The sequence below is a fragment of the Camelus bactrianus genome, chromosome 5 (genome assembly GCF_048773025.1).
Source record: "Camelus bactrianus isolate YW-2024 breed Bactrian camel chromosome 5, ASM4877302v1, whole genome shotgun sequence".
Taxonomy (NCBI): Eukaryota; Metazoa; Chordata; class Mammalia; order Artiodactyla; family Camelidae; genus Camelus; species Camelus bactrianus.
Genome location: NC_133543.1, coordinates 42,855,407 through 42,881,086, shown reverse-complemented (window position 1 = coordinate 42,881,086; position 25,680 = coordinate 42,855,407). Strand labels below are relative to the sequence as shown.

General features: G+C 37.0%; 1 protein-coding gene across 17 annotated transcripts in view; it reads right to left on the bottom strand.

Annotated features, from left to right (window-relative positions):
- The window catches only part of PKP4 (plakophilin 4), a 210,052-nt gene that overhangs the window by 46,350 nt on the left and 138,022 nt on the right, over positions 1 to 25,680 (bottom strand). For 8 of the 17 annotated variants that reach the window (XM_074363696.1, XM_074363701.1, XM_074363704.1 and 5 more), the window contains 4 exons: positions 9,077 to 9,208; positions 8,776 to 8,966; positions 5,454 to 6,006; positions 238 to 426 (listed from right to left, as the gene is read on the bottom strand). In XM_074363696.1, the coding sequence (XP_074219797.1) occupies positions 238 to 426; positions 5,454 to 6,006; positions 8,776 to 8,966; positions 9,077 to 9,208 (1,065 nt within the window). Of the gene's footprint in view, positions 1 to 237; positions 427 to 5,453; positions 6,007 to 8,775; positions 8,967 to 9,076; positions 9,209 to 9,544; positions 9,616 to 25,680 lie in introns of all 17 variants that reach the window. The other 9 variants (XM_074363706.1, XM_074363705.1, XM_074363699.1 and 6 more) reach the window with 6 other exon arrangements.

Below are 25,680 nucleotides of genomic sequence, written 5' to 3'. Positions count from 1 at the left end.
AAAGTATCATCACTATGTTCACTGATTAGACTGAACCAAGGTAAAGATATATCGCCTATAATCAGGCACTAAATGAACTTCTGTTTTACTGCGTATTGATCTGCTTTCATATAGCTGCTTATCTGACAATCAAATGGGCAATATAAGCTCATTTTAAAAAGAAACCCAATCTCAATAAAATCCTCCTACTCTTGGGCCTGTGAAATTGGGAAACCAGCTAACAGTGCTGACGCCCACCTGAGCCTGCGTGGTACAGCGCTGTCTGTGATCCTTGGAGCTCCACGGTTCCGTGGTTTGGGCTGCGGTACACTGGGCTGTAATAGGTCCTCCCCTCATATATAGGAGTGATGTGCAAGTCGGGAGACACAGCTGAACGAAGGTCTTGTCCAAGCTGGCTGTGCTGACTAGCATAGGAACTCCGTAAGCCTAGAGGCAGGAAAATTACATCGTTAAGGAATTGCGGAAACTGTGGTGAGTTTAAAGGAATAACTCCTAATCAACAGGACCAGATCTGAGTCTAAACACCAAACCTCGTGAGTTCTACAAGAGAAGGATGCCAGATATGAACAAGATGCTATATACATTCTAAAAATAAGACTTTCTCTTGGCAGTAAAATATAAGTAAATTAAAAAAAAAACACAAGAAATTATTAAACAATTCGATACTCTGAAATTCATTCCCAACTATAAGCTTTTTTATGATTGGGCCCCAAAAGAGAATGCCATCATGTCCCCTGCCTCTTAAAATCCCAGCACCTAACACAACACCTACATACCAGTGCCTAGAAAGCCTGATGTTCAAGAACTGCTCTGAACTTTGTCTCAATTAACTCATTCATGATTTTTACTGGATTTTATGCTACAAAATTTAAAATATTATTAGTGAACCAGTAAGATTTATGAAGTATTATTTTATTATTTGTTACCACAACTAAAACAAAACAGTTGTTTTCAAAGGAACACACATACCAGATTCTTGTTTACCTTCTTTCTAGCGTGAAGGAAAAGTACAAAGTTAGTGTATTAATATCAAATCATTTCAAATACTCTTTCATTCTAATTGTTAATAAATAATGCAGACTGCAAACCCAAAAGTTTTATTTTCTTTAAAAAAGTGAATCAGCATATTCTATATTGTGATGCTCAGAATTTGTGATTTGTCATCATTAGTAAGTAAATTTTGTCAATATCAGCTAAGGTTACACTCCAAATATGAGCAAGAAGAAGCACAAACTGAAGTTAGTCAGCATGTATCTGCTTTTAAAAACACTGCAAATAATCAACACAGTAAATAAAATTACAAAAAGATACACTCATTCACATCCTGTTAGTTCAGTTAATCATATCACAACTAAAAGCAAATGGGCCTGAATGCAAGTGGTAATTACATGTCGCTTAGTGAGCAGTAGCAAGAAAGTTAATACATAAAGCTTCTAAAATGAATGATTACTACCCACCCTGGACAGCAATGTAACATAGAGAGAAATTAAGTGAACAAATGTGGGCTTCAGCTACTGGCTTCCTATTTCCTAAAATGAAGACCACAGGTTTAAACAACTTTTTAATTGGGAGATTATTCAGCCAAATCTTCCCATTTCAAAATCGAGGAAACAGAGCCCTAAAGGAAATGTGATTCATCCCTCTCAGAGAGCTACTTCTTGGTAAGGCTGAGAGGAAACCCTCTGTGTGCTCTATCACTGAACACCCAACCCTGGACAAAGCTATTTCTCAAGGACCAATGAGACGTGGTAGGAGAAACCTTGAACTGGACAGAGCCCTCCACAAATATAAGGTTAAAGAGGGAGGTTAGCTCTCCAGGGGTCCAGGGAAGCCCATGTAACTCTAAAGACAATATTATGATTGCTATTGTAAGTTATCATTTGAAGATTTCAGCTTTTGATTTACTGGCAGATTTTTCATTTTTAGCATCGTATAAACTCCATTTCTTTACAGAGCCCATGACTATCCTGAACAAAAGTGTAGGCATTGTTTTTAACGGTGACATAAAGTGGGTGGATAAAAGCACCTCATCCCTGGTAATCTTCTCAGTATGAGGTGTCATTTTAACATTCAGCAGAGCCACAGACACTTGGTTCACTGTAAGACTCTGAAGATCACTCACACTTGGGCAGAGGCAAGCAGAACCCTGGATGCTCCTGAAGTTGGATGATCCCCCGAGGCCTCGTGCCCCGCCCTGTGCCCCTCGTCCCCACCCCACCTCCACTTGTGAAATGGGACCAAAGCCTTCTGTCCCATTCAGAATGTGAGATTCTTATTGTGCAAGGATCTGGCTGGAGTCTTCACTGGAATGCATTTTAATATGAAAACTTTCATGAACACTTACTATAATTTCACAAGAAAGGTTAACAAAATGAGCTTTACACCACTCAGAACTATAAAAAGTATCCAGTAAACAATTCACTGGTGATAGAATTAAGTGAGATAAAATTGCTGTATGTGACAGACTATAATGGGAAATAAAAAACTTAAGAATTATAGTGAGATGTAGCAATTTCTTGATATTAAAAATCCTTCTGAATAACGTAACAATGACTGTTACTATTTTTGTTTACCTACTCATGCATTAAAACAAAAACACACAGTCCTATAGATTAATATTTTAAAAATTACACAGCCCCTATAGATTAAGTTAAATGATTATTTGTAGAAAAGCTACTGTAAGCTAGTATCTTTTAAGCTGGAAGACAAGTGATATATGTTCTGTAATTGTTATCTGAAATAATCTTTCCAGAAGTATTTCCACAGATTTTTGATAACCTTACCTCCCTCCAAATAAATGGAAAACTCTGGTGTTCACAGTATTATTTATCCAACCACCAGTTTCTATTTGCAATCCCACAAATACATACTAGTTTACCTATTACAACGATATATTCCTTGTGATTTAAAACCTTTGTATTTTAAGATACTGAAATAAACATATATTTACCTTCCAAATATGAACTCTTTTTATTCTCCAAACTTTTCCTGATGTGCTATGGCTATACTCAAATGAGTATTTTAGGGCAGACATATCTTTTCTTTGGAAGGAAGTAATTCATACATATATTTTATCATCATTTAAATTATGGTCACCAAATAGCCAAGCATCTGAATCCACTAAAAACTACTGCTTTAGGCTTATCAATTAGCAGGTTATTATTCCTTTGAAATCAAGAACCACAGCAAACAAAATGACAAGCACATCACTTTCTGAAATAAGAATAAAAGAAAGGATTTCACAAATTAGGATCCACATTCAGAATAATTGGGCAGGTAGAGAGCTGATGGGAAACAAAGCTTCCCTAGAACATTTTTAAGAAATTCTTTTCTTCTTTTGAAGATTGCCGTTTTCTAGGGGGAAAAAATCCATAATATGCTAGGGGTAATTTTTTTCTCCCCGAAACATAAAAGTCTAACTGGCACCTGCATTGTCAGAGAAGCAGACTTTTTAAAATCAAAGGAGATGAGCCATCAGGGTTAATAAACATGGAGACAGTTCTGTATGTGCTTACTCTTTCCTGGGTTTCCTCTTTACACCACTGCAGGCGTAGATTTCTGCGTCGCTGGTGTATGCATATATGGGGATGCAGGTCGCAAGAACAGAAATTCTCAGAACTACTTATCTTTTAAGGTTTCCTCTGGAGGCAGAATGTCATAAATAATTCCTACCTCACTTTGCTGCATCCTTTCAGAGGCATGCCAGAAAACATCTAAGCTAGGGATACCCCTCTGATGGCTGAATGAGAAAGAGGTGGTTTCTCCACAAGGAAGTTTCTTGAGCTCAAAATCAAGTTCAGTACTAATTCTTAGTGCAAAAATATTCAATTAGAAAATCTCAGAAAGGCTTTTACCTTTCCCAGAAGCCATAAGGAAAGGATATTAATTTTACTACACAAAAACCTTAAAAGACTTCTGTAAATAAGAAATAGCAAAATCAAAGTCAAAGACAAAGTATTAAATGAGAAAAATCCTGGAGAAATGTATTACAAGGGGTTAATTTATTTCAAGGATAAAAAACTTTTACAAATTATAAAAACAGACAAAAGAACTTGCAGTTTGCAGAAAAGCAATAAATCGGCTGATAAACATATGAAATCATCAACCTCAGCCATAACTCAACAGAGGCTACTTACAACAATGAGGTATATAGCCTTTTAACTGCCATACTGGTGAAGATGAAGACACTTTGACAATATGCAGCGCCAGTGAAGGTGTAGGGAACAGGCACGCTCAAACTATGGGTGGCAAATGTAAATCTCTAAAGTCTTCCTGGGGGCAATTTGACAGTTTCTTTATGAAAAAATATGCCTATATTTTGATTCAGCAATTCAACTTCAAGAAATAGATCCCACAGTTTTCTTAGTATCTATGTGTAAATGTGCAGGGAGAATAATACATGTTGCATCCCTGTCTCTAATAGCTAAAAATAAGAAACTATTAAAAATGAGAAATGGACTAAGTGTCCATTAACAGAAGTGATTAAACAAACTATAATACATCTATAAAATGGGGTCCTGGGCATCTCTTGAGAGAATGAAGTGGAACTCTCAGACATGTTAAAAAAAAAGAACAAGGAATATAGAAGATCTATATAACAGAATCCCCTCAGCATAAAAGAGAAAACACAATGTGTGCACATTTGTATGTAACATATGTACTTATATATAATCAAACATTCTGGAAGACACAAACTGGTGAGTGGGACGGGGGGAGAGGAGGTTGAGACTTTCACTTCTCATTTTATATTTTCCTGCATAGTTTTAATGTTTTACCATCATGCATGTTACATTTAAAATATAATTTAAAACACGAATGAATTTCATTTTAAAAGAAAGAAGTTAAAGATGAATTTCATTTTAATCAAAACAATACTACTTCTATATATCATGTGGGAAAACCACCATGGAAAATGCCCGAAGGAAATGGCTGTACCACCAGAGACCTTACTGGTGCAATCTGAAGGTAGTTCACAACAACTTTGTGCATTTCATATCGGGATGCTAAAAAGGCAGTAGGTGAGGAAATGCATATTCTAGTCTGTATTATTAAGGAATTACTTTTAAAATTTTGAAATATTGTGATACCACCTTTTAACATAGCTTACGGGTTTGGGTATGGGTAGTCCTAGCTAACGAAAAATATTTCATTACAAAAAACCTCCACAAACCGTTTAGAATTCCAACCAATTCTTCTAAAATGCAAAACAGAACCTTTTATACCGTAATATCGTGAGGAACAGGGGAAATGTATTCATTACAAAAGAGGTCTGATGATTTCAATGTATGTAATTTGATGCATTAAAAATTATAGAGCCTGAAAGACAAGTCAGCCTGAAGTCTCTAGTATAAATTTTCAGATAAATTTTTCCACCTTACATGCTCTGTTTCAGCAACGGCTGCACGGAAGATTTCCCCGCTGGGCTTTGTGTAGTGCTGTCGCCTTGTACTCACCTGTCAAGCTGTCTGGTCGAGGTGGAACCATCCTCTCATAAATTTCGTACTGCTGCTGTCCGAATTGCTCCATGTCGTGAACAGTCCTTTGCAGTGAAGGTCCCAGATGCTGTGGTACGGCGGTCATCCCTGAGCGTTTGGGGGATGATGACCCCACCTGGCCTTGGGATGGGGAAGCTACTCGAGTCTGTGCATCCGTCAGGGTCAGTGGGGACCCCACTCTGGTGGTGGTTTGGTACTGAGGGGTTGGTCCATTGGGATTGGAGGTCTGCCGGGAGGTGACTGACCCAATCCGACGTACAGCTGATGGGGAGGCGGGTCTCTGTGCAGAGTACGGAGAGGCTGCCCGCTGAGCAGGTAATGTGGTGGAGGAGTATGCACTGGGGTTCAGTGGTCGGGAGTCGGTCACTGACGGAGAGCCAAATCCACCACCCAGAGAAGTTCTCAGTGACCCCCTTGAAGGAGACACGCCTGTGCTGATAACATAAGAAGGAGACTGTGCTCTAGATGGAACTGAACTAACTCTTCTCATGGCCCGATTGGCTACTGATGGCTGATGAAAGGGGGAGAAAAGAGAACGGGTTTATCCAGGGTTTTGTGTCCATTGTCATTACAGAAATAAAACGCACATAGCTCACTACAGAATGTGAATTCACTACTTATTCAGGCATCTAAGTTTCTTTTCCTTTTTATGCTTTCGAGCTGGATCTTAATTTTTCCTTATTCTGTTTTTCTTGTTCTACCTTTTTTTTCATGGTTTAATCTCCACCTTTCCCCTTCAGAATACTAACATCAACCAGTAAAGAGAGATCTAAAGCCATTCAATATTCCCTTTTCTTTTATCTTTACATTTTCTTTACCCTCTGCCTATGCATTTTTTCACCACACAGAAGATGTTATATTACAAGTGTGAAGGGTCACTGGAGCAGTGTACTTTTGTATCCTGTGAGTCAAAGTTTGGTCAAGGTAACGCATTTACGTAAAACCAAAAAAAATTTTTTTCCCAATACGTTAATGTAAATATAACTAGAGCAGTATCTATAATTGTCTTTATGGGCTGGCCCCATTAACAAATGGAATGCATTTTTTCAAAGTGGAATAAGTGAAAGTCTGGATAGGGCCTGGGGTCCAATGCAACACTCTCCTCTGTGGATTTAGTCTCAAGGGACAGCGTGATTGCACAGGTGCTTGAGTCAAATCTCTCTCTGCTTTTAGCTCAACTGTGGCTGTTGAGTGATTTCAGCCACTTCTTTCTACCTCCTTTGATTTATAAGTTCTTGTCTTTAGCTGGTGGATTTAATGAGATGCAAACAGAGGTACCCTCAAATCTGTTCCAGCAGAAGGAATGCTCAAAATCTCTGCTGGGTTCCTGGCCTAGCCAGCCGGACGAGAGCAGACAGGGAAATGAAGAGCATCACTGCCATGGCTGGTTCTTCTATGAACCTGCAGACTCCTGCAAACAGAGTCTCCAACCCCTTCCTTGCTGCAGTACGATAATGAAGAAGAATGGTGGCTGGGCTGGGCCTCCAGCCTGAGGGAACAGGAGTGGGAAACACACGCCAGGGCCCTGGGTTACAAGCCCAGAAACAGGCTACTCTATATCTCCTTAGTGACTCCCAGGGAAGAGTTGTCACCAAGCCCTTTCACTTTTTGTTGGGGCAATAAAGGAAGAAACAGGGATGATTTAAGGACTCTGTATAATCTCAGATGTCCTAAGAGGAAGCACACTTTGTCTCCAGGTGTCATAAGCAACTGGCTGCCTGAAACACCTGCTCTGAGATCACTCGAATGCTCAAACTCAACAATTTTGGGAAGGTAACAGCTGTGGAGAGAAGATCTGAGGAGGGAAGGGGATTGTAAATAAACAACAAGGCACGAAAGAGGGGGTTTAAAAATTAGTAGACAGAGAATTAAAATCTATGCTTGAGGTTTAACAGCACTAAAGATAATTTTTAAAATCCCATGTATAAGCCGTTTACTTTTAAAATGGGATGACACTTGGCCCAGATACCTAGAAATTGTGTTGCCTAGACTACACACAAATTCAGTTTTAAAGACCCCCTTGCAATCTTCAGCTCCAGGAACAAAACGTACTGTAAGTTTAAAAAAAAAATTAAATAAAAAGGTAACACGACCATTTTTAGGGGAAAAACAGACTGTTCTGTAGCTAAGTATTATTCAGAAGTGTGACTTTAGACCTGCTGACACAGAAATTCACCTAAGCAGATGACCTATAAATATTTAGTCTGAAGCTGCCCAAACTCTCCCATCAGAGCATCCCTCACAGCAGAGGAGTAAACGTATCACCCGAGCAATGGAGGTGCCACTGGAAGTAGTTTGCTTCGGCAACAAGACTTCCTGTCTCAGCTTAAAAATTTATGCACCATATTTGTGTGAGTTTTACAGAAATATTTCTTAATACTTAAAAGTTTCCCTTAAATTGCTGAGCCAAGTCGTATTGTGTTTCTCCTTTGGCACCGGGAACCCTGGCCCGCTGCAAGAGTACCTTCAGGGCTTCCTGCATTGCATTATGAGAAGTTTAGTCTTTGCCTAACTTCTTTGATCATCTTGCCATTATTCAGTTCCAGAGAAATCATGGGGAACTTGGAAGACAGCTATCCTCATTGGTTACTGCCACTCGGGACTCCTATTACTTCTAGCACATGCTGAAGGACTGATGTGAATAAAGCGGCGATGAGTGGCGAACTAAGGAGTTTTTATGAATACATATGCATCATCATTACTATTGTTGACTATCAAGTAAGAACACCCTAACTTAACACAATGGGTACGCTTCTATACATAGCTTTCTATAGGCAGGAATATCTCTATCCTAACAAAGGGAAGAAATGTGTTTTCAGAGAACAATTCCAGTGATGAAGGCAAAAGCTTTGGTTAGAATGGGCCAGTCCCATTTTTTGCAGGTATGGGAACTGCCTGCCCTCGAGGACTCTTTATAGCATGTTTTTAGCTCTAGTATTTTTAGGAACTCATAACCCCTCAGGGACTAGAACATTCCACCCAGTTCTCTCATACTTTCCCTGGACTACTCTCCTCATGCCAAACTTGCTGCTTTCAAAAAAATTAGTCTCCTATGCCCAGGATTAATCAGAATTCATTAATAGGAACTAATACATTTTCAGTTTCATGCCTAAAAATTCCTTATCACCATGGACTCATAGTGTAAAGCGATTTTGCTACTTTATCCATTCTATAACTTCAAAATGGTCGGTATTGGCTTTACTTTTAAGCAGGAATACTTATAACAGGTATTCAATTAGGGGGGCACGTCTTTAAGAGGATCTGGTTGTGTTTGGCTTACCTGAACCAGTGTTTGCCCTTCAGCTCTTGAATTCCTCACCAGCTGGCTATTAGTTGATCCTATGAAGGAATGCTGCGCTCTATTATCTGCCTTACTCAAGTTCTGGCTGTTGTGGAAACTCCCTGCTTCCTGGTATCCACTGTCGGAATAAGAATTCATTTGTGTTGAACTTCTTGAGTTACCCAATGATCCTGCAGGAATGAAACCAGCAGGAAATATCTTCATTTTATATTTCTGATGCTCATTTTCAAAAAGGAAATATGAAAAGCAAATCTAATACTTAAAAGATAACACAACAGACCCTCACTTTCATGGAGAGATGTTTGTTCTGGTGAATAGAGGGCCCCTTGTTCTGGCTCTGTCCTGATGAGATAGTTGTTTGGATGGACAGTGTCAGAAACTCTAGGTTTGTTTACAGCAGTATTTGGCACATCTGCAAGAAGATAAGTTTAATCAGCTAAACTGAGCGACATTACATAAAAACTTGCTAAAAAAGGTTCAGGTATTTGTCAGTAATATCTTATAATCTTAATACAAGACTGCAAACTCAAGACTTCACACAAGTTAAAATACAAGCCTATTTTCACCTTAGACTGCACAATCATTATGACCCTTTTCTAAATGAAAGTGTTCCATATACTCAGTTTATTAATATATTTTGCTGAATTTCAGGAATGTTGTTCACTCTGATTATCAGCTACAAATTAACTTATACACTATATTAAATCAAAATCTGAAAACCAACCTTGTTTTCTCTTGGAAAACTCACCTCTCAGACTCTGAGAATGGTGGTTGTTTTTTAAAAAGATCCTCCACATCTCAAACTTCTGAAATGAAAACCTGCATGATGTTCACATTATTAAGTCTGTGATGAAACCTCTAAAGGCAGGGCTAGCTTTTGATGTCATATTTCATATCATCTAAAGTCAACGCAACTCTAGACAGAGTTGTTAACAATGGAAACTCTCATTTCTTACCCAATTTCTTATTTTATACTTTTGGTCTTCTTCCAAATGAATACAGACAAATCTAACCACATTACTGTTTTCTCCAGACAAATCTCTCTCTCCCATTATCTTGTTTCATTTTCAACTATACCATTTTGCCATCCTGAACTTAAAAAACAAAACAATTTATCTTCTTCTCTATTCCAACTTCTGTTTTTCATGCTGTGAATTTAGGTGGTGTAGATTATATTGCCTTTTCCAAACTCCATTCAGATATGTTCTCTTTTCTCTACTATCTTCAAAATACATTTGCCCATGTTCTGATTATCCTCATGACAAGTTCTTCTTTCTCAAATTTAACCCTCATGCTGCCAACAAACATTTTTCCAGGAATGCCACTTCACTCCCACCTTAGAAATTTAAAACGAGTCTGCTTCACATTCTGAGTTGTGTACACAATCCTAATAATTTCAATTATTTCGTCTTAATTTGCCTTTCTTTTCCGACTTTCTTCCTTTAACTATTTATTAAGGTCCTACTATACACTAGGCTCTAAGAATGCTGCTATGAGAAAAGATATGGTGTTTCCCTTCGTGTGTGTTTGTATGTGTGTGTGCATGCACATGCGCGCATTTGTGTTACTGTCCACGGGGAAGGAGCTTAAGAAAAAATTTCCTAAAGGAAGTGATATCTAAGCAGTATTCACTTATCACAGGAGGCCAGCCTATCCTTTCTTTACAGCCCTTATCACCATCTCGTTTCATGAGAATATAAGCTCAGTGTGGGCAGGGATTTTTGTCTGCTTTGCTTCCTGTTGTATCCTCAAAGCTTAGCATAGGTGTAGAGCACTCAGTAGGTACTCAGTAAATATTTGTTGAACGAATTCCCAGTAAGAACAGCAGCTTCTCTTTATTGAGTGCTGATTCAAGCCTGGCACTGTGCTGTGGCTTTACTTTATTGCATTCAACAGGGTCTGTCCCTGGAAAGCAAAGTAAAACTCTTTAGGCATTGCTGATCAAGCTAGTATGGAGAGTGAATATGAGGTTTATGGGAGAACTGGGAATGCCACATTCTAAACCTTTAACTTGATGTCAGATTCAATCCAAGGTTTTGTTTCCTTGCCTCCAGAAAGATTTGCTGACATTCTTAATATAGGTTGTTAATAAACCTGTCTCCAGATTTATCATTTGACAGTATACTTCTAGGTCGCAGAGTTCTGTGAGCTCTGAATTCTAAAGTTTGGAATTTCAATACAGATTATAGATTGTATATGGTTTCTCCGGTACACACTGACACATGATCTAAGTATCGGCTAATAATACTGGAGAGTGACTTGCTTCAGTTTTAAGTCTTCTGTCTTTCCAGAGTTCTAAACATTTGTATTCAGCAATTTGTGAAGGAGTTTTATTAGGGACTAGGTAAAAGACACAGTTTGCTAGGTTATAAGAGTTTACAGGGAACGGAATGCCTTGAAGAAGCTAAACAAGAGATGACCGGAAATCAGTTATGCAGCACTCCATCTTTATTTCATCCAGGAATGGAACACTGGAAAAAAATCACGTATGAAATGGCAACAAGCTATAGATATGGAATTATCACTATGGTAGCCTCAAGACTGCTCATACAGGGAAAAAGGTGCCATTTTAAAAAAGAAGATGTTTAGACAATTCTTAGCTTCAGCTTTAGTACACGATAAAACCTAGGATACCAATACATCAAAGCTTTTGGCTTGGAAACACTAGGTGGCATGCAGTATTAGAATCTGAAAAATTATCACCATGGAAACCAAAACCATTAGCGTTCCATGTATGTCTCTCTTTTAACCATTAGGAGATACTATTTAAATAAGAAAAGAGAAAGAGGCACCCTAAAAACCTCTACTTCAGCAATTTTACCCAATGGAACATTTTCTCACTAACCAGGTGACAGGCACTTGTGCTCATTTAAACTCTTTTTAAGAGAAGCTATTTAAAGTGAATAATCTTGGTAGAATCAAGATGGCAGAGTAGAGAAAGATCCTGAGCTCACCTCCTACACACAACTACAACTATGTATACAACAACTATGAGAATGACCTGAAGACTGGCAGAACAGAATTTATACAACTGAGGACATAAAGAAGAGACTGTGCTGAGATGGGTAGAAGGGAATGCGGTCTAGTCAGAACACACAGCCTGAGTGCAGCAACTTACAAGTGGGAGAGATATTATAAACATGGAGGTCTCTGCTGAGAAGTGAGGGATCCAAGTCCCACATCTGGCTCCCCAGCCCAGGGCACCTGCACCAGGAAATGAGCCCCCATGACATCTGGCTTTGAAAACCAGTGATGCTTAAGTCTGGGAAAGCCAGAGGGCTGTGGGAAACTGAGAATCTGCCCATAAAGGGCTCACACACACTCACTTGCTCTAAGTCCCAGGGCCAAAGCAGCTTGAAAAGCATCAAGGTCATATGAGAAGGAGATTCACTAATTTGGGTGTGTGTGCCAGATGGCAGAGATCTGCTGGAACTCTCTCTGGGAACAGAAGCACTGGAAGATGCCAGTATTTTTTCTTTTTACTTTCCTTCCCTTACACTGGCAGGTGCCATTCCTGTCACTCTTTATTCAATCTAACATACACCATGCATTCTGCCCCAAGTGTTCCTGAGGACCTGCCCTGCTCAACCCACCCAGATCAGCTGGCCCCTTAAAAGTGGTCCTTACTCTGCCCCACCCAATGGTGGCCCCAGCTAATACTGGCACCCCTCCAAAGTGGCTACCACTCCAGGGAGCTAGTCCAGCATACCAGTGTGCCTGCAAAATCTTGCAGCCAGTCGAGCTGGGGCACAGCCCCACACAGAATGTCCATAGCAACTGTGGTCCAAACACAACAAGAGGGCACATGCAACTCACATAGGGGATACCCCTGGAGATCCTGGCTCTTGTGACCAGGAGAAATTGTGCCACTGGGTCTCACAGGAGACCTTCTATATAAGACCACCATTTCAGCATGAGGAGAAAGAGCTGATATACCTAACTCAGAGAAAAAAACAGAGACAACCAGACAAAAAGAAGAGAAAAAGGAATAGCTTCCAAATGAAAAAACAAGACAAAACCTCTGAAAAAGAAATAAACAAAATGGAGATAAGCAATTTACTAGATAGAGTTCAAAATAATGATCATAAAGATGCTTACCAAACTAGAAGAATGGATGAGCTAAGTGAGAACTTCAAAAAAGACAGAAAAAATATAAAAAAGAACCAATCAGACCTGAAGAATACAATAACTAAAGTTCAAAAAAAAATGCCCTAGAGGAAATCAACAGCAGATCAAAGAAAAGGTCAGTGATCTGGAACACAGGGTGGTGAAAAATCACCCAATAAGAACAACAACAAAAAATTTTTAAAATGAGGATAATTTAAAGGATCTATACGACAACATCAAGTATACTAACATTCACATTACAGGGTTGCAGAAAGAGAAGAGAGAGAGAAAAGGAAAGAAATATACTTGAAGAAATAATGGCTGAAACTTTCCTAACCTGGGTAAGGGAAACAGATATCCAGGTACAGGAAGCATGAAGTCCCAAATGACAAGAACTCAAAGAGATCCACACCAAGACACATTATAATTAAATGGCAAAAGTTAAAGATAAAGAGAGAAAAAAAAAAGTCACATACACGGGAACCCACATAAGGCAATTATTAGCTAATTTTTCAGCAGAAATTTTACAGGCCAGAAAGGATTGGCATGATATATTCAAAGTTCTGAAAGGAAAAACTTACAACCATGAATATTCTACCTGGCAAGATTATCATTCAGAATTGAGAGATCAAAAGAGTTTCCCAAAAAAGAAAAGCCAAAGGAGTTCATCACACTAAACTGGCCTTATAAAACATGTTAAAGGGATTTTTTAAATGGAAAAGAAATGCTATAATTAGAATCAAGAAAATAATGACAGAAAAAAAATCTCACTTTAAAGAAAAACATAGTAAAGCTAATGGATAAATAACCTATAAAGCTAGTATGAAGGTTAAAGAACAAAAGTAGTAAAATCATTTATATCTAAAACAATTAGTTAAGTGACACACAAGATAAAAGATATAAAGTACGACCTCAAAAACATAAAAAGTTCTGGGAGGAGAGTAAAAACCCTTATCTTTTAGAATGTGCTTGAACTTAAGTGATCATCAACTTAAAATATATAGCTATATTCACCAGTTGTTATATATAAAACTCATGGGGACCACAAACCAAAAACCTTTAACAGATACACAAAAAATAAAGTCATCAAATCACAAGGGAGGAGAAAAAGAGAAGAAGAAAGGAACAGAGAAGAACTACAAAACAACCAGAAAACAACTAAAAAAATGACCATAAGTACGTACCTATCAATAATTACTTTAAATGCAAATGGACAAGATACTCCAATCAAAAGACACAGGGTAGCTGAATGGATTAAAAAAACAAGACCCATATATATGTTGCCTATAATAGACTTGCTTCAGATTCAAAGACACACAATTGAAGGCATGGGGAAATATATTTTATGCAAACAGAAATGAAAGAAAGTGGGGTAGCAATACATTTATCAGGCAAAATAGACTTTAAAATAAAGACTGTAACAAAAGACAAAGAAGGGCATTACAGAGTGATAAAGGGATTAATCCAACTAGAAGATATAGCACTTGAACACCTATGTACCCAGCAAAAGAGCACCTAAACACATAAAGGGAGATACTGATGGCAATACTATAATAGAGAACTTTAACACCTCACTTACATCAATGGGCAGATCAAACAGACAGAATATCAGTAAGGGAACATTGGCTTTAAACAACATGTTAGACCAGATAGACTTAATGGATATGTACAGAACATTCCACCCAAATATAGCAGAACACACATTCTTTTCTACAGCACATAGAATATTCTCCAGGATGAATCACAAGACTCAATAAATTTATGAAGACTGAAATTGTATCAAGCATCTTTTTGACCACAATAGTATGAAACTAGAAATCAATATAAGAAGAAAACTGGAAAAAAACACAAATACCTGGGGGCTAAACAACATGCATTTAAACAACCAATAGGTCTATGAAGAAATCAAAGAGGAAGTAAAAAAATACTTTGAGACAAATCAAAGTGGAAACACAATATTCCAAAGTCTATGAAACTAGGCAAAATCAGTTCTAAGAGGGAATTTTATAGTGATACAGAACTACCTCAGGAAACAAAAACCCCATGCTTATATGGTCAACTAACTTACTACAAAGGAGCCAAGAATATGCAGTGGGGAAAAGGCAGTCACTTCAATAAATGGTGTCAGGAAAACTGGACAACTACATGCAAAGGAATGCAACATATACAAAAATAATGTGTACTGTTAATGATATTGTAAACTGGTGCAGCCACTACTGAAAACAGTATGGAGGTTCCTCAAAATATTAAAAATAGAAGTAATCATATGATCCAGCCATTCCACTTCTGGATATCTACCTGAAGGAAACAAAGATATTAATTTGAAAAAATATATGCATCCATATGTTTGCTGCACCATTATTTACAATAGCTAAGATAGGGAAGAAATCTAAGTGTCCACCACTGGATGAATGGATAAAGATGTGATATTCCATTGTGTGAATATTACTCAGCCAAAAAAAAAAGAGCAAAATCTTGCCATCTGCCACAACACAGATAGACCTAGAGGGTATTATGCTAAGTGAATAAATTACAGAAAGACAAATACCATGATTTCACTTATATGTGGAATCTAACAAACAAAACACAACAGAAACATACTCACAGGCAGAGGAAAAACAAATAGTTAAGGATGGGGGAGTTTTTGGTGACACTGGTAAAGGGGCTTAAGAGATTCAAACTTTCTGTTATAAAATAAGTAAGTCATGGGAATGTAATGTGCAGCATAGAGAATATAATCAACAATACTGTAATAACTCTGTACAGTGACATATGGTTATTAGATTTATCATGGTTAATTTGTAAGGCATATGAATGTTGAATCACACCCTCCAAACTAATGTAATATTGTATATCAACTATACAGTATTATATTGTACATTGTGGAGTCCAATAATAGTGTATATCTGCAAAGATAAAGATACTGAAATCTCTTCTGATCATCCAAAGGAAATGAGATTGTTTTCAAAACAGTTTGACTACTTTTTTATTGTTTCTTTGAAAACTTGTAATTCACAAATTATACACACACATAAATTTATATACACATAGCCACTGTATGTCAGATAAGCAAAAGGGTCATTTCCTAATTAATGAATAAAGTATTCCTTATTGTAGTATGGTATGTCACAATTATTAATGATACGTTATTTATGCAATCTTTCTTTTAAAAACATCTGCTATGTGGAACAGAAAAAGATACTAGTCTAATTTACCAGAGAAACTCACAGAGATTTACTGGGTGGGGTTAATCATTTCATGATCAATGCTGTAAACTACAGTTAAATAGTTGGCATGTTGTGATTTAGCACAAGCAGAACATGAAAATGAGACACATTTTATGAGTAAAAATGGCAAACAGAATGTGAATGCTACCTCCTTAATCTGTGTATTGAAGAACATGTGTTACCTTTTCTAAAAAAAATCACAAACATGTTTTCTGGGACAGCAGAAATATACTATGGGACATTTTCAAACATCAAATTAGCATCTTCCAAAAAAGTGAATGTCTGAAAATAAAGAACCTGAACAAACTTCAAGGTATAATGAAATAATCTCCATCTGTGTTTAAGACAGGGATATTATTGAAAACATGGTCCTTCTTGCCTGTTATATTTCATCTGAGTGCCTGAATAGTATTTTTGAAAAAAGATGATTAATTAGAAAAAGTAGAAGGTTACAGCTAAGAAAAATATTAGTGGGTAAGGGACAATAATGTTGTAGGGCTATGAAAATGTTGTATTATCCATCCCATTAAGCTCATAGTAAAAGATGAAATACAAAGTGAATTGTTTTATCTTTTTTGCGATGTACCCTCTGAAATACATACCAAGTATGCACAAACATATGCTCAGTAAAAAGTCTAAGGTTTCTCTAAGGAAACTGAAATTATTAAAATGCCTCTGCTTTGGTAATCTATGTGTCTGTTATATGAAATGACAGTGGTCTGCACTGTGTGTAAAATCACCATGGAAACAGGAATAGAGATCAGTAAGGAAATTTTTAGTACATACAGTCCTGTAACTAGTCTTTTACAATCCAGCATGCTATAACCTTACACTAGAGTCTCCTTGTCTGGAGTTGCTACAGTGTTTAGGGGTCTGCTCCTGCATAAAAAGCAGTATAGTGTGGATTTTGGCAGGACTCTTGGGATGGTAATAGTCTGCCATGTTAAGGCAGATGATACTCCCTTTTGACAGTTAAGGGAATTGAGTATGTCACATTTTTTCCAACTCCGACCTATGAGTTGAGGCAATACTCTGAAAAATATGAGTATAAAATTTTGTCTTACAAGGACTCAGCTTCCTGTCTGGCCATGGGACTCTCACCTCCTGTAGGACCATAGGCTCGGGGGGGCAGTCTACTTGGCATAGAGCCCCTGCAGAAATATTCCAGCGCCTTCAATGGCTAAGAAGTAAAGCTCTCAGCCTAATTCTGGAAGGGGACCTGGAAAACAGTCCCCAGAAGATCTGTCCTCTTCAGTAACTTCTCTGACGTACGAGACTCATTTCTATGGCAGGTAACCTTATTATTGGAGGCAATGAGATCATTGGGAAATCCTGTTTCAGGGTGAAAATGTGAACAGGGTGATGAAAGTATGGAGCATAAAAACACTCTTTAATCCACAGAAGACGTAGATGGATATTGACTGATACTTTAAGACTATCACAGATACTTGGAGTTTGTTGACTCAACTGAAAACTACTACATACCTATAATATCCTTTAAAAGTTGGGTTTTAATGAGAGTAAAGACTTAGGGAGAATGGGCAGAAGACCATGTTTCTTGAAACTATTTCAAGTCTGGTTTTCTTGAGTACATCTAGGTTCTTGGATCTTATGCACACTTATACCATCTTTAAAAAATTATTAAGATAGTGGCTCTTAAAACTTTTACTCATCCAGAAAACATTGTGTGAAAAGCCTTGGAAAACAGAAACCCTTATTATTGAAGTACCTTCTAGTTCACTTTAAACCTTGCTCTAAACATCAATAGTCTGCCTTGAAATCCACTGCAACAGCTCATCTACCTGAATTTAATTTCACAATCTAAGCAAACTTCGTACCTGTATCAACTGCTATAAAGTGCTTTATTTGATTTCTACAATAACAATCTGAAAAGTATGTTAGGCTTGTATGTCACAGAGAGACCCCCTGGTCATAAATATTTTCAAATTTCTGAATTCTGGTCAGGGAATCAAAATGACTAGAAATACTTTATAGAAAAAAAAATAGGAATTTTCACAGACATATTAAAATGAGTGTTGATTAAGTATTTTTAGTCTGGGTACTAATTAAAATACAGGTGTTACACCTACCATAAAAAATTATACTCCATTATACCTATAAAGGAAAACTAGAAAAACAAGAAGTTTAGAAATATAAAGATGAAAAGAAATGGATCACACACATAAGTGTCCAACTTTAATAGGTGGCGGTCATAAAAGGCCATGGGGTGCTCACCTCCTAAAGAGTAAAGCAGAAAAAAGAATAAGGGATTTGCTGTGATGTAAAAAGTCTGAGGTCTACAGAAAATAAGTGTTCAAAAATCACTCAAATATTTTTTCAAAGACAAACTTCATTCCTTCTAGGGAAAAAAACGTTACCAAAGATAGAAATGAAAATACTTGATAGTGGGAGATATAAGATAGATTCTTGTAAAAAAAAAAACCAAAAAAAAATCTTCTTTTAAAAAAATCCATACGTATTCCCTATCAAAAGAAATAAATGGGTCTTGTGAAACTAGGTTTTCCCGTATGTTTCTACTGGATTATCATTTTTGGTAAAGATTATCAAGATAAAGCTAAATGCAGGCTACCTTTGGCATAAAAATGAAATGTGGAGATTTATTTATAAATTGTAGCCTTTTTAATGTTCCCCAAAGTAACCATTGTAAACTGGGAAAGCTGGCTCTGTGTGGTGAGGTGGTGGTAGTGGAAAAAGAAGAGCATTCTGACTTGACAATTTCTGTTTTATTTTAGCTAGTTAAAAGGATATTTCTTTGCATATCACTAAAAGCAGGAGATTTAAAATACTTATTTGACATGTTTGAATTAAGCATAAAATGTTAAAGGCTAAAGCAGGATATCTGATTTTTACACAAAGTACTAACTTACAATTTTAAGCTTTTGGGGGATGTGTTCATATATCGTGAATAACTGGCTTGGGAACATTCAGGTACACGCTGGCAAAAGCAGAATGCTAACATTCTTATTTGGTGGCTGCCACCCATGGACACACAGAGTGATAATGTGGGGTTCTCAGCTGATGCCCAGCATGTTACAGGTAATTTTGCTTAGTAAGAATTCATCTAACCAAATTCCATCTACGTGGAAACTCAAGTGAAATAATACCCACTGGCCGGGGAGCGCACACCATCATCTCTTGTTGGTTTCATTCCTGTTAGGATGAACCCTCATAGTGTGGTCAACAGTTTGCTGGCTTCTATGCATCAGGTCCCTCTGATGTACAATTTTAACCTCAATACTTTGAGTCCTTTGTTTAAAGAAGCGGTATGTAATTTTTAAAAATTAAGCTTTTTCAAACATACATAAAAACAGAAAAGCATAATTGACCACCCCAGATCTAATCATTACAACTGTATGCCACACTTCTAACACTCCATTTATCTTTTTCCTTTCTTCTGTTACAGTATTCTAAAACAGACCCCTCACATCGGATCATCAGAACTCTAAATACTTCCCTATGTAGCTCTATAAAATAAGGACTTCACAACACTACCATTATCCCATAATGCCATACAATGAGTTCATATTAAAAATTTTCCTGATGTCTCAAGAAATGTCTTTCTTCAGTGGCTTGTACTCGTCAGTCTGAAATAAGGTTCACCAATTGCATTTAACTGCGATGGTTACCTAAGTCCTTTAAATCTCAAAAAGATAGCCCATTTCCCCATTTTCATCTTCCTGGCTCACTGCTGGAACCACAGCAATAAACTCAAGAGGATGCGCCACATTCTGAATTTGTTTGATGGGTGTCTCGTAGTGGCATTTACATATCCTCTGGCCTCAATTTTGCTTATAAGGAGAAATTTAGAGCTAAAAGCTTTCAGGTCAAACTTCTGTAGTTATGCTGAATACTTTACGCATGGTGCTGTGTACTTCACATCATGTCACATCATAGCTTTTACATTTGCTCAGATCAATCAGCCAATTCCTGTGGTGTGGCAGGCTGATCTATTTTCAAGTTCACTATCTTCCTTTCTACTAATGTAATGATTCTCAACCTTGGTTGCACACTGCAACCCCCTGGGGTGGAAGTGGGAGGGTATGGGACTCAGTCAGCAGAACTGTCTAAAACACTCCCAAGGTGACTCTACTGTGAGGCTAAGATTAAGAACAGAGGTTATTTTTCATACACTGACAATCTTTGCTTGAATCAATGATTTCATTAGGAGCTGCAAACTGGTGGTTTTTCTAATTTTACTGTTCTTTCTACATTGATCAGTAGGAACTCTTTGGCATATTTTAGAAATCTTTAGATAGCTAGGAATGACTAGGGTTATTTGGCTATTCTGAAATAAAATCTGTACAGGACAGGGAGGATAAACTTTAATTCTTCTCTTTAATTACTAGTAATTAAACTGATTTAATTATGAGTAAGGCAGTAGTTCACACACTGCAGAGTGGAATCACCTAGGGGTCTTTAAAGATTATTGATTTCTGGTTTGTGCCCCAGACTTTTGGATTTAACTGTATGTGGGGGAGGCCTGGGAATAAAATTTTAACAGCTCCACAGGCAATTTTAATGTGCAGCAAAGTTTGGGAACCTCTGGAGTGAGGTGTTGAAGTGAGGCACCCAAATTGCCTCCAGTGGTGATAAAGAGTTTGGTTTTTGCTTATTTTGGCAGTGGTCATTGCATTTTTGTTGACAAAAAAATGTATCTGATCATTTTGAGGCAGATAAGAAGAAAGAAAGCAAAGCTGACAGGAAACATGACAATTTTATTAAATTCCAAGATCAGGCTGATCTCCAGTTTCCATAAGAATTAAATAATATAATGGTCAGTGGTATGCTGAAGTCGTCATGCAATATTCCCATTTAATGAATATTTAATAATTATTTTTTAAATAACTTTATTAATCTGTCCATAAAGCTTACGATACAGGGAAATTAGAAACAATTTTTTAAAAGCCTAATAACTTCTTAAAGTTTTAAACATTCATGAAGATTTATACTTCACATGTCACTATCCACTGTTAACACAGGAAGCACAGACAAGCATAACAGTTGGTACAGGTAGGGATACATACTATTGGGACCCTGAGAGTTGGCATGAAGATTATCTTAAACTATAGATACTGGAGATTCAGCAGATACAGAAAGAACTCCTTCTGGAGCTTCCCTTATTTCATGAAAAGCAGAAACTTCTGGGAGTGAGGCTGCCATGGATCCCTTCTGGGGGAGTTTTATGGAATGAAGGGGAGAAAAAAAAAACAACACAGAGACCACTCACACCTGGGTAAACAAATGTCATCACAAACTCTCGGCTCCTGTTTGCTCCCCAGAAACCCATGTGTTCTTCCTACAGAAGCCTGTCTGCCTGCCTCCTCTCCTCTATTTAGGTACATAATCCCCAACCTTAGCCATCTGGGGAGCTACTCCTTTGGTGAGCTCCAGATGTATATGAATAATTGTTTTTTTCCTCCTATTAATCTGTCTATTGTCAGTTAAATTCCAGTGACATAATCTAAGAGGATAGAGGAAAAGTCTTCCCATGTCCCACATGCTTTTGCTAAACATTTTTGGTGGGCAATCTGACACTAATGCCAAAATAAAAATGTACACACTTTTGCCCAGGCAGTCTCCTGTAAAAAATGTAATTGACAGAGACACTCAGACAGATGTGTAGAGAAAATTTTTACCATTGTTTGTTAAAGTGCAAAATTGAAAAAAAAAAAGTTCACTAATAAGGGACTGGTTACTGAATTTTCTAAACAACAGACAGCCACTGAAAAGGAGGCAGATCTTTGTATATTGATACAGAAACACGTGCATGGTTTTACTATATTGTTAAGGAAAAAAACTAAGTCATAGAACAATGTATAATATATCCTCATTGTATTAAATACAAAACAAAACAAATGCAAATGTGTGTGGATATTTTACACACATACACACACAATCTCACACACTAATTTACCAGTTTGGTGCATCTTATTTCAGATTTTCTTCTACATTGTTGTGTATGGGGGAGCAGCAGGGACCATGGCCATGGTATGGGGAGATGTGGAAATGAAGAAAAATTTTACCTTTCACTTCAAATTCTTCTAGACAATTTTTTCTTTTAAATAAGCATGTCTTACTTTTGTAATAAAATCTTAAAAGTGTAATAAAACATCAAAAAGTTAAGCGAACTTTTATAGAGGTGATCACGAAGCTATGTTGCTAAAGGCCCAAAAAGGCTGATTTTAATAGAAATTTGTACTCCTCCAGGTATTCAGAAGAATAGAAATAAAATTCTGTCATTTGTAGGGTTTACAGCCATAATAAATCATAACATTCAAAATTCTCAGTAAAATAATAGTCCTTTATACATGATTGCTAATCTAGCATCCTATTTATGAATATGTATAATATAACTTCCTATTGTATCTCCTTTATAAATTCAGTACATTTCTACTGAGGCATAAAGTTTTCCCATTTAAGTTTGCGTCTTATCTCATGATGTGCTGATGCTTTTTTGTGTTGTAAATTACTTGCTCCAGACGGAGAAAAAAAGAAAGATAAATTGACTTAGGGCTAGTCTCTCGTTTATCTTTTATCCTCAGTATTTGTGTTTATTTGTTTTTAAAACCCATCCCAGTGGAAGAAACTCGTGCTCATACATTTTAGAAACAAAACTTAAATATATAAAGAAAATTTAAAACTTAACTTTTATAAAGCCTTAAGTTTAGTAGTATGTTAATAACTCACATCCGTGTATACCACACAGTGATGAGTGGCATGGAGAGCACGTTAAAATTATGGCATTATCACACATTCCACTATAAATACATGTGGCACTGCTAAATTAAATAATCTGATCAGCTTAAAGTTTCTACTTTTCCACCATCTTTTTCCTTTCCTTTCACCTTTGTTGTCAAACATCAAATATTTGAATTGCATGGACTCATTAATATTTTCTCTCCTACTTATTGTGAAAGACTCACCCAAGTCTGCTAATCCCTTAGTGCCTTCTGGGTCAACCAGAAATTTTATGCTCCTATGTCTTTTGCTAACTTGTTCTTTACTAGCGACTCCAATCCTTTGGCCTCTTCAGTTTGATCAGGAGTAGTAACTCCCAATCACCTACTCAACATACATTAATATCTATTTCTGCAACTGTTTCTTGAGTACTTTCTTCAGATCAAAGTGAGCCTGATTCTCTGATCTGGTGGGAAAAGACACAGCACTCCAGCTCTGTAGAAGGTTCCTGGTCCTAATCTGTAGGAAAGAGGAGGGGAGGAATGGAGTCTCTCACTGATGCCACTCCCCCACCTCATGTTACACAGAAGCACTAAAACTGGCAACCATCTAGACTGGTAATTCTTCCCCCCAAACAGAAAAACTGAAATTGTGATTTGTGGCAAAATTCACTTGACAGGATGTGGCTGGAGGATTTAAGTAACAAGCCATGATCACTTTGACAAAAGGACTCAATTTATGGCTTCAACAGCTTCATCCTCGTGGGTAGCGTACACTGTGTATGGTTATTATTATTATTATTTAGGACTGAACTGGTGTGCTTTTTCTTGAAAGAGAAAGTTCAAGATTTTTTTCTTTAAAAGATATCCTCCATAATATGGTCCATCTTGAAGAAGTATAATTACATGTACATACATTTGCATTCTCACTTTCCTCAGGTCTTTACTTATTATTCTAATATATATTTTCTGTGATTCTGGAGTTTACTTTTCGATTTTATCATATGTATTCTTAAAAGCTACCTCAAATTTTGGTGAAACATAAGAGATTGTACAACTCCATATACTGGTAAGAGATATGAAGACGTGAACCATGGAAAAATGGCAGGCTAACAACAGAGGAAACAGAAAAAAACACTAAGACAACATTCCCCCTTCACTCCTTTTTAGCAGAATATACATAAAAACACACACAAAACCCAAGGTCATGGGAAATGCAAGGCTAAGGAAAACACAATGCCCAAACAGAAAATGATAAATTCCCCTCTTCATAAAAGACAAGAGGATGTGCACTTGTGTTTTTAGAGAGTAGGTATGTAATGATGGTAAGCTAGAAAATACAGAATAATGAAGAGAGAAGGCAACAAAAGGGCAAGATAATAACAGAGCATAAATGCTTCCAAACAACTTTATTATATCCAAGGAAGCTTCTCCTTAAGACACTTTCCCAATCAGCCGAGGAAGATAAAAATGTTCTCAAGAATGGATGGTTCTTCCCCATGCTTTGGGAAGTTACCTCTTTGAGTGTCCAAGGCTTTGGCTTTTTCTTTCCAATAGCCTATGATCCCTGGTACAAGTTAAAAATCAACCAACCAACCAATCAAAAAACAAGGAAGCTGATTCTCCCAAACTGAATCATAAACAGAAATCTTCTCCTCATAGGGCATCGAGCTCTTTCTTAGAAAGTAACTCTGCAGTAAGTTAGCTATTTAAAAACAAATTCAGCAGTTGGTCTCAATTTCTGGCATTTCAACAGAATATAACATCCTGAAAACACCTGAGTAGGCAGGGATCTCTCCCAGGTAGAGATCAAACCACTGCCTTGCTAACAAGCCCTATTGCTGAAAAGCTTTTCAAGTCAAATTTGTAATACAAAATAAGGAAGGGGAGAGTAGAGAAAGTGTCTTCAAGTAAATGTTAAAGAAGAATGAGGAACAATAACAGACCTTCAATTCTAAACCCTTTCATGTAATCTTTCTTTTTAAAGGAAACCAAGACAATCGAATAAAGTTGTTTTTTTTTTTTTCGGTCAAGACCTAGCCTAGGACAAAATAGACCAAAGACCTTTTCAATATTTTTTATATTTAATCCACCCCTACCTCATTCTGGGTAGGACCACTAAATTCTAAAAACAAGATTATTTTCAAATTATATCCGCTATCTCTGCATGCAAAGTGGTAAAGAGAAGACAAAGTTAAACTTTATAGTAGAAGTAGAAGCGAAACTGTCATTTTATCCTGTTTACTTACAATCAGACTTCTAAAGGGCATCTGTAACTGCTTAGAAAAAGGAACAGGAAACAAACCAGATTTGTCTCTTTCATTCCTATGATCAAACTTCAATTTTCTACCATTATCATTATAGCTCATTGCCATGGTTACAACTTAAATGCCTTAAGTATGGCTGAAAAGTAGGGAAATTTAAGAAAACACACAAGAAACATTAATATAGTTAAAATAATAGAAAGTGGAGTAACTATTACTTGTATTTGCTGTGTTTGAAGATTAGTATACTTTCCCCTCCCTGCAAAAGGCAGGTAAATGTAACACCTCCCAGGTTCGAATATGAATTTGGGCAAGAGTACTCTCTGACCAAAGTGAGGGGCGAAATATAGTTATTAGGTGTGAATTATGAATGTAGCCGTGGTGAGGACAGATGAATACTGGAGTTGTATTTCCCTAAGACTAAAGTATTTGAGGCACTATTTTGGAATATATATAAAAATATGAGTATACAGTGTTCATACATTAAATGAAATACATGAATATAATATTTTATCTATAATATTTTATTTATCTATCTATATTTTATGCATTAGTAAGTCATGAAGACGGCAGTCAAATGACTAAAGT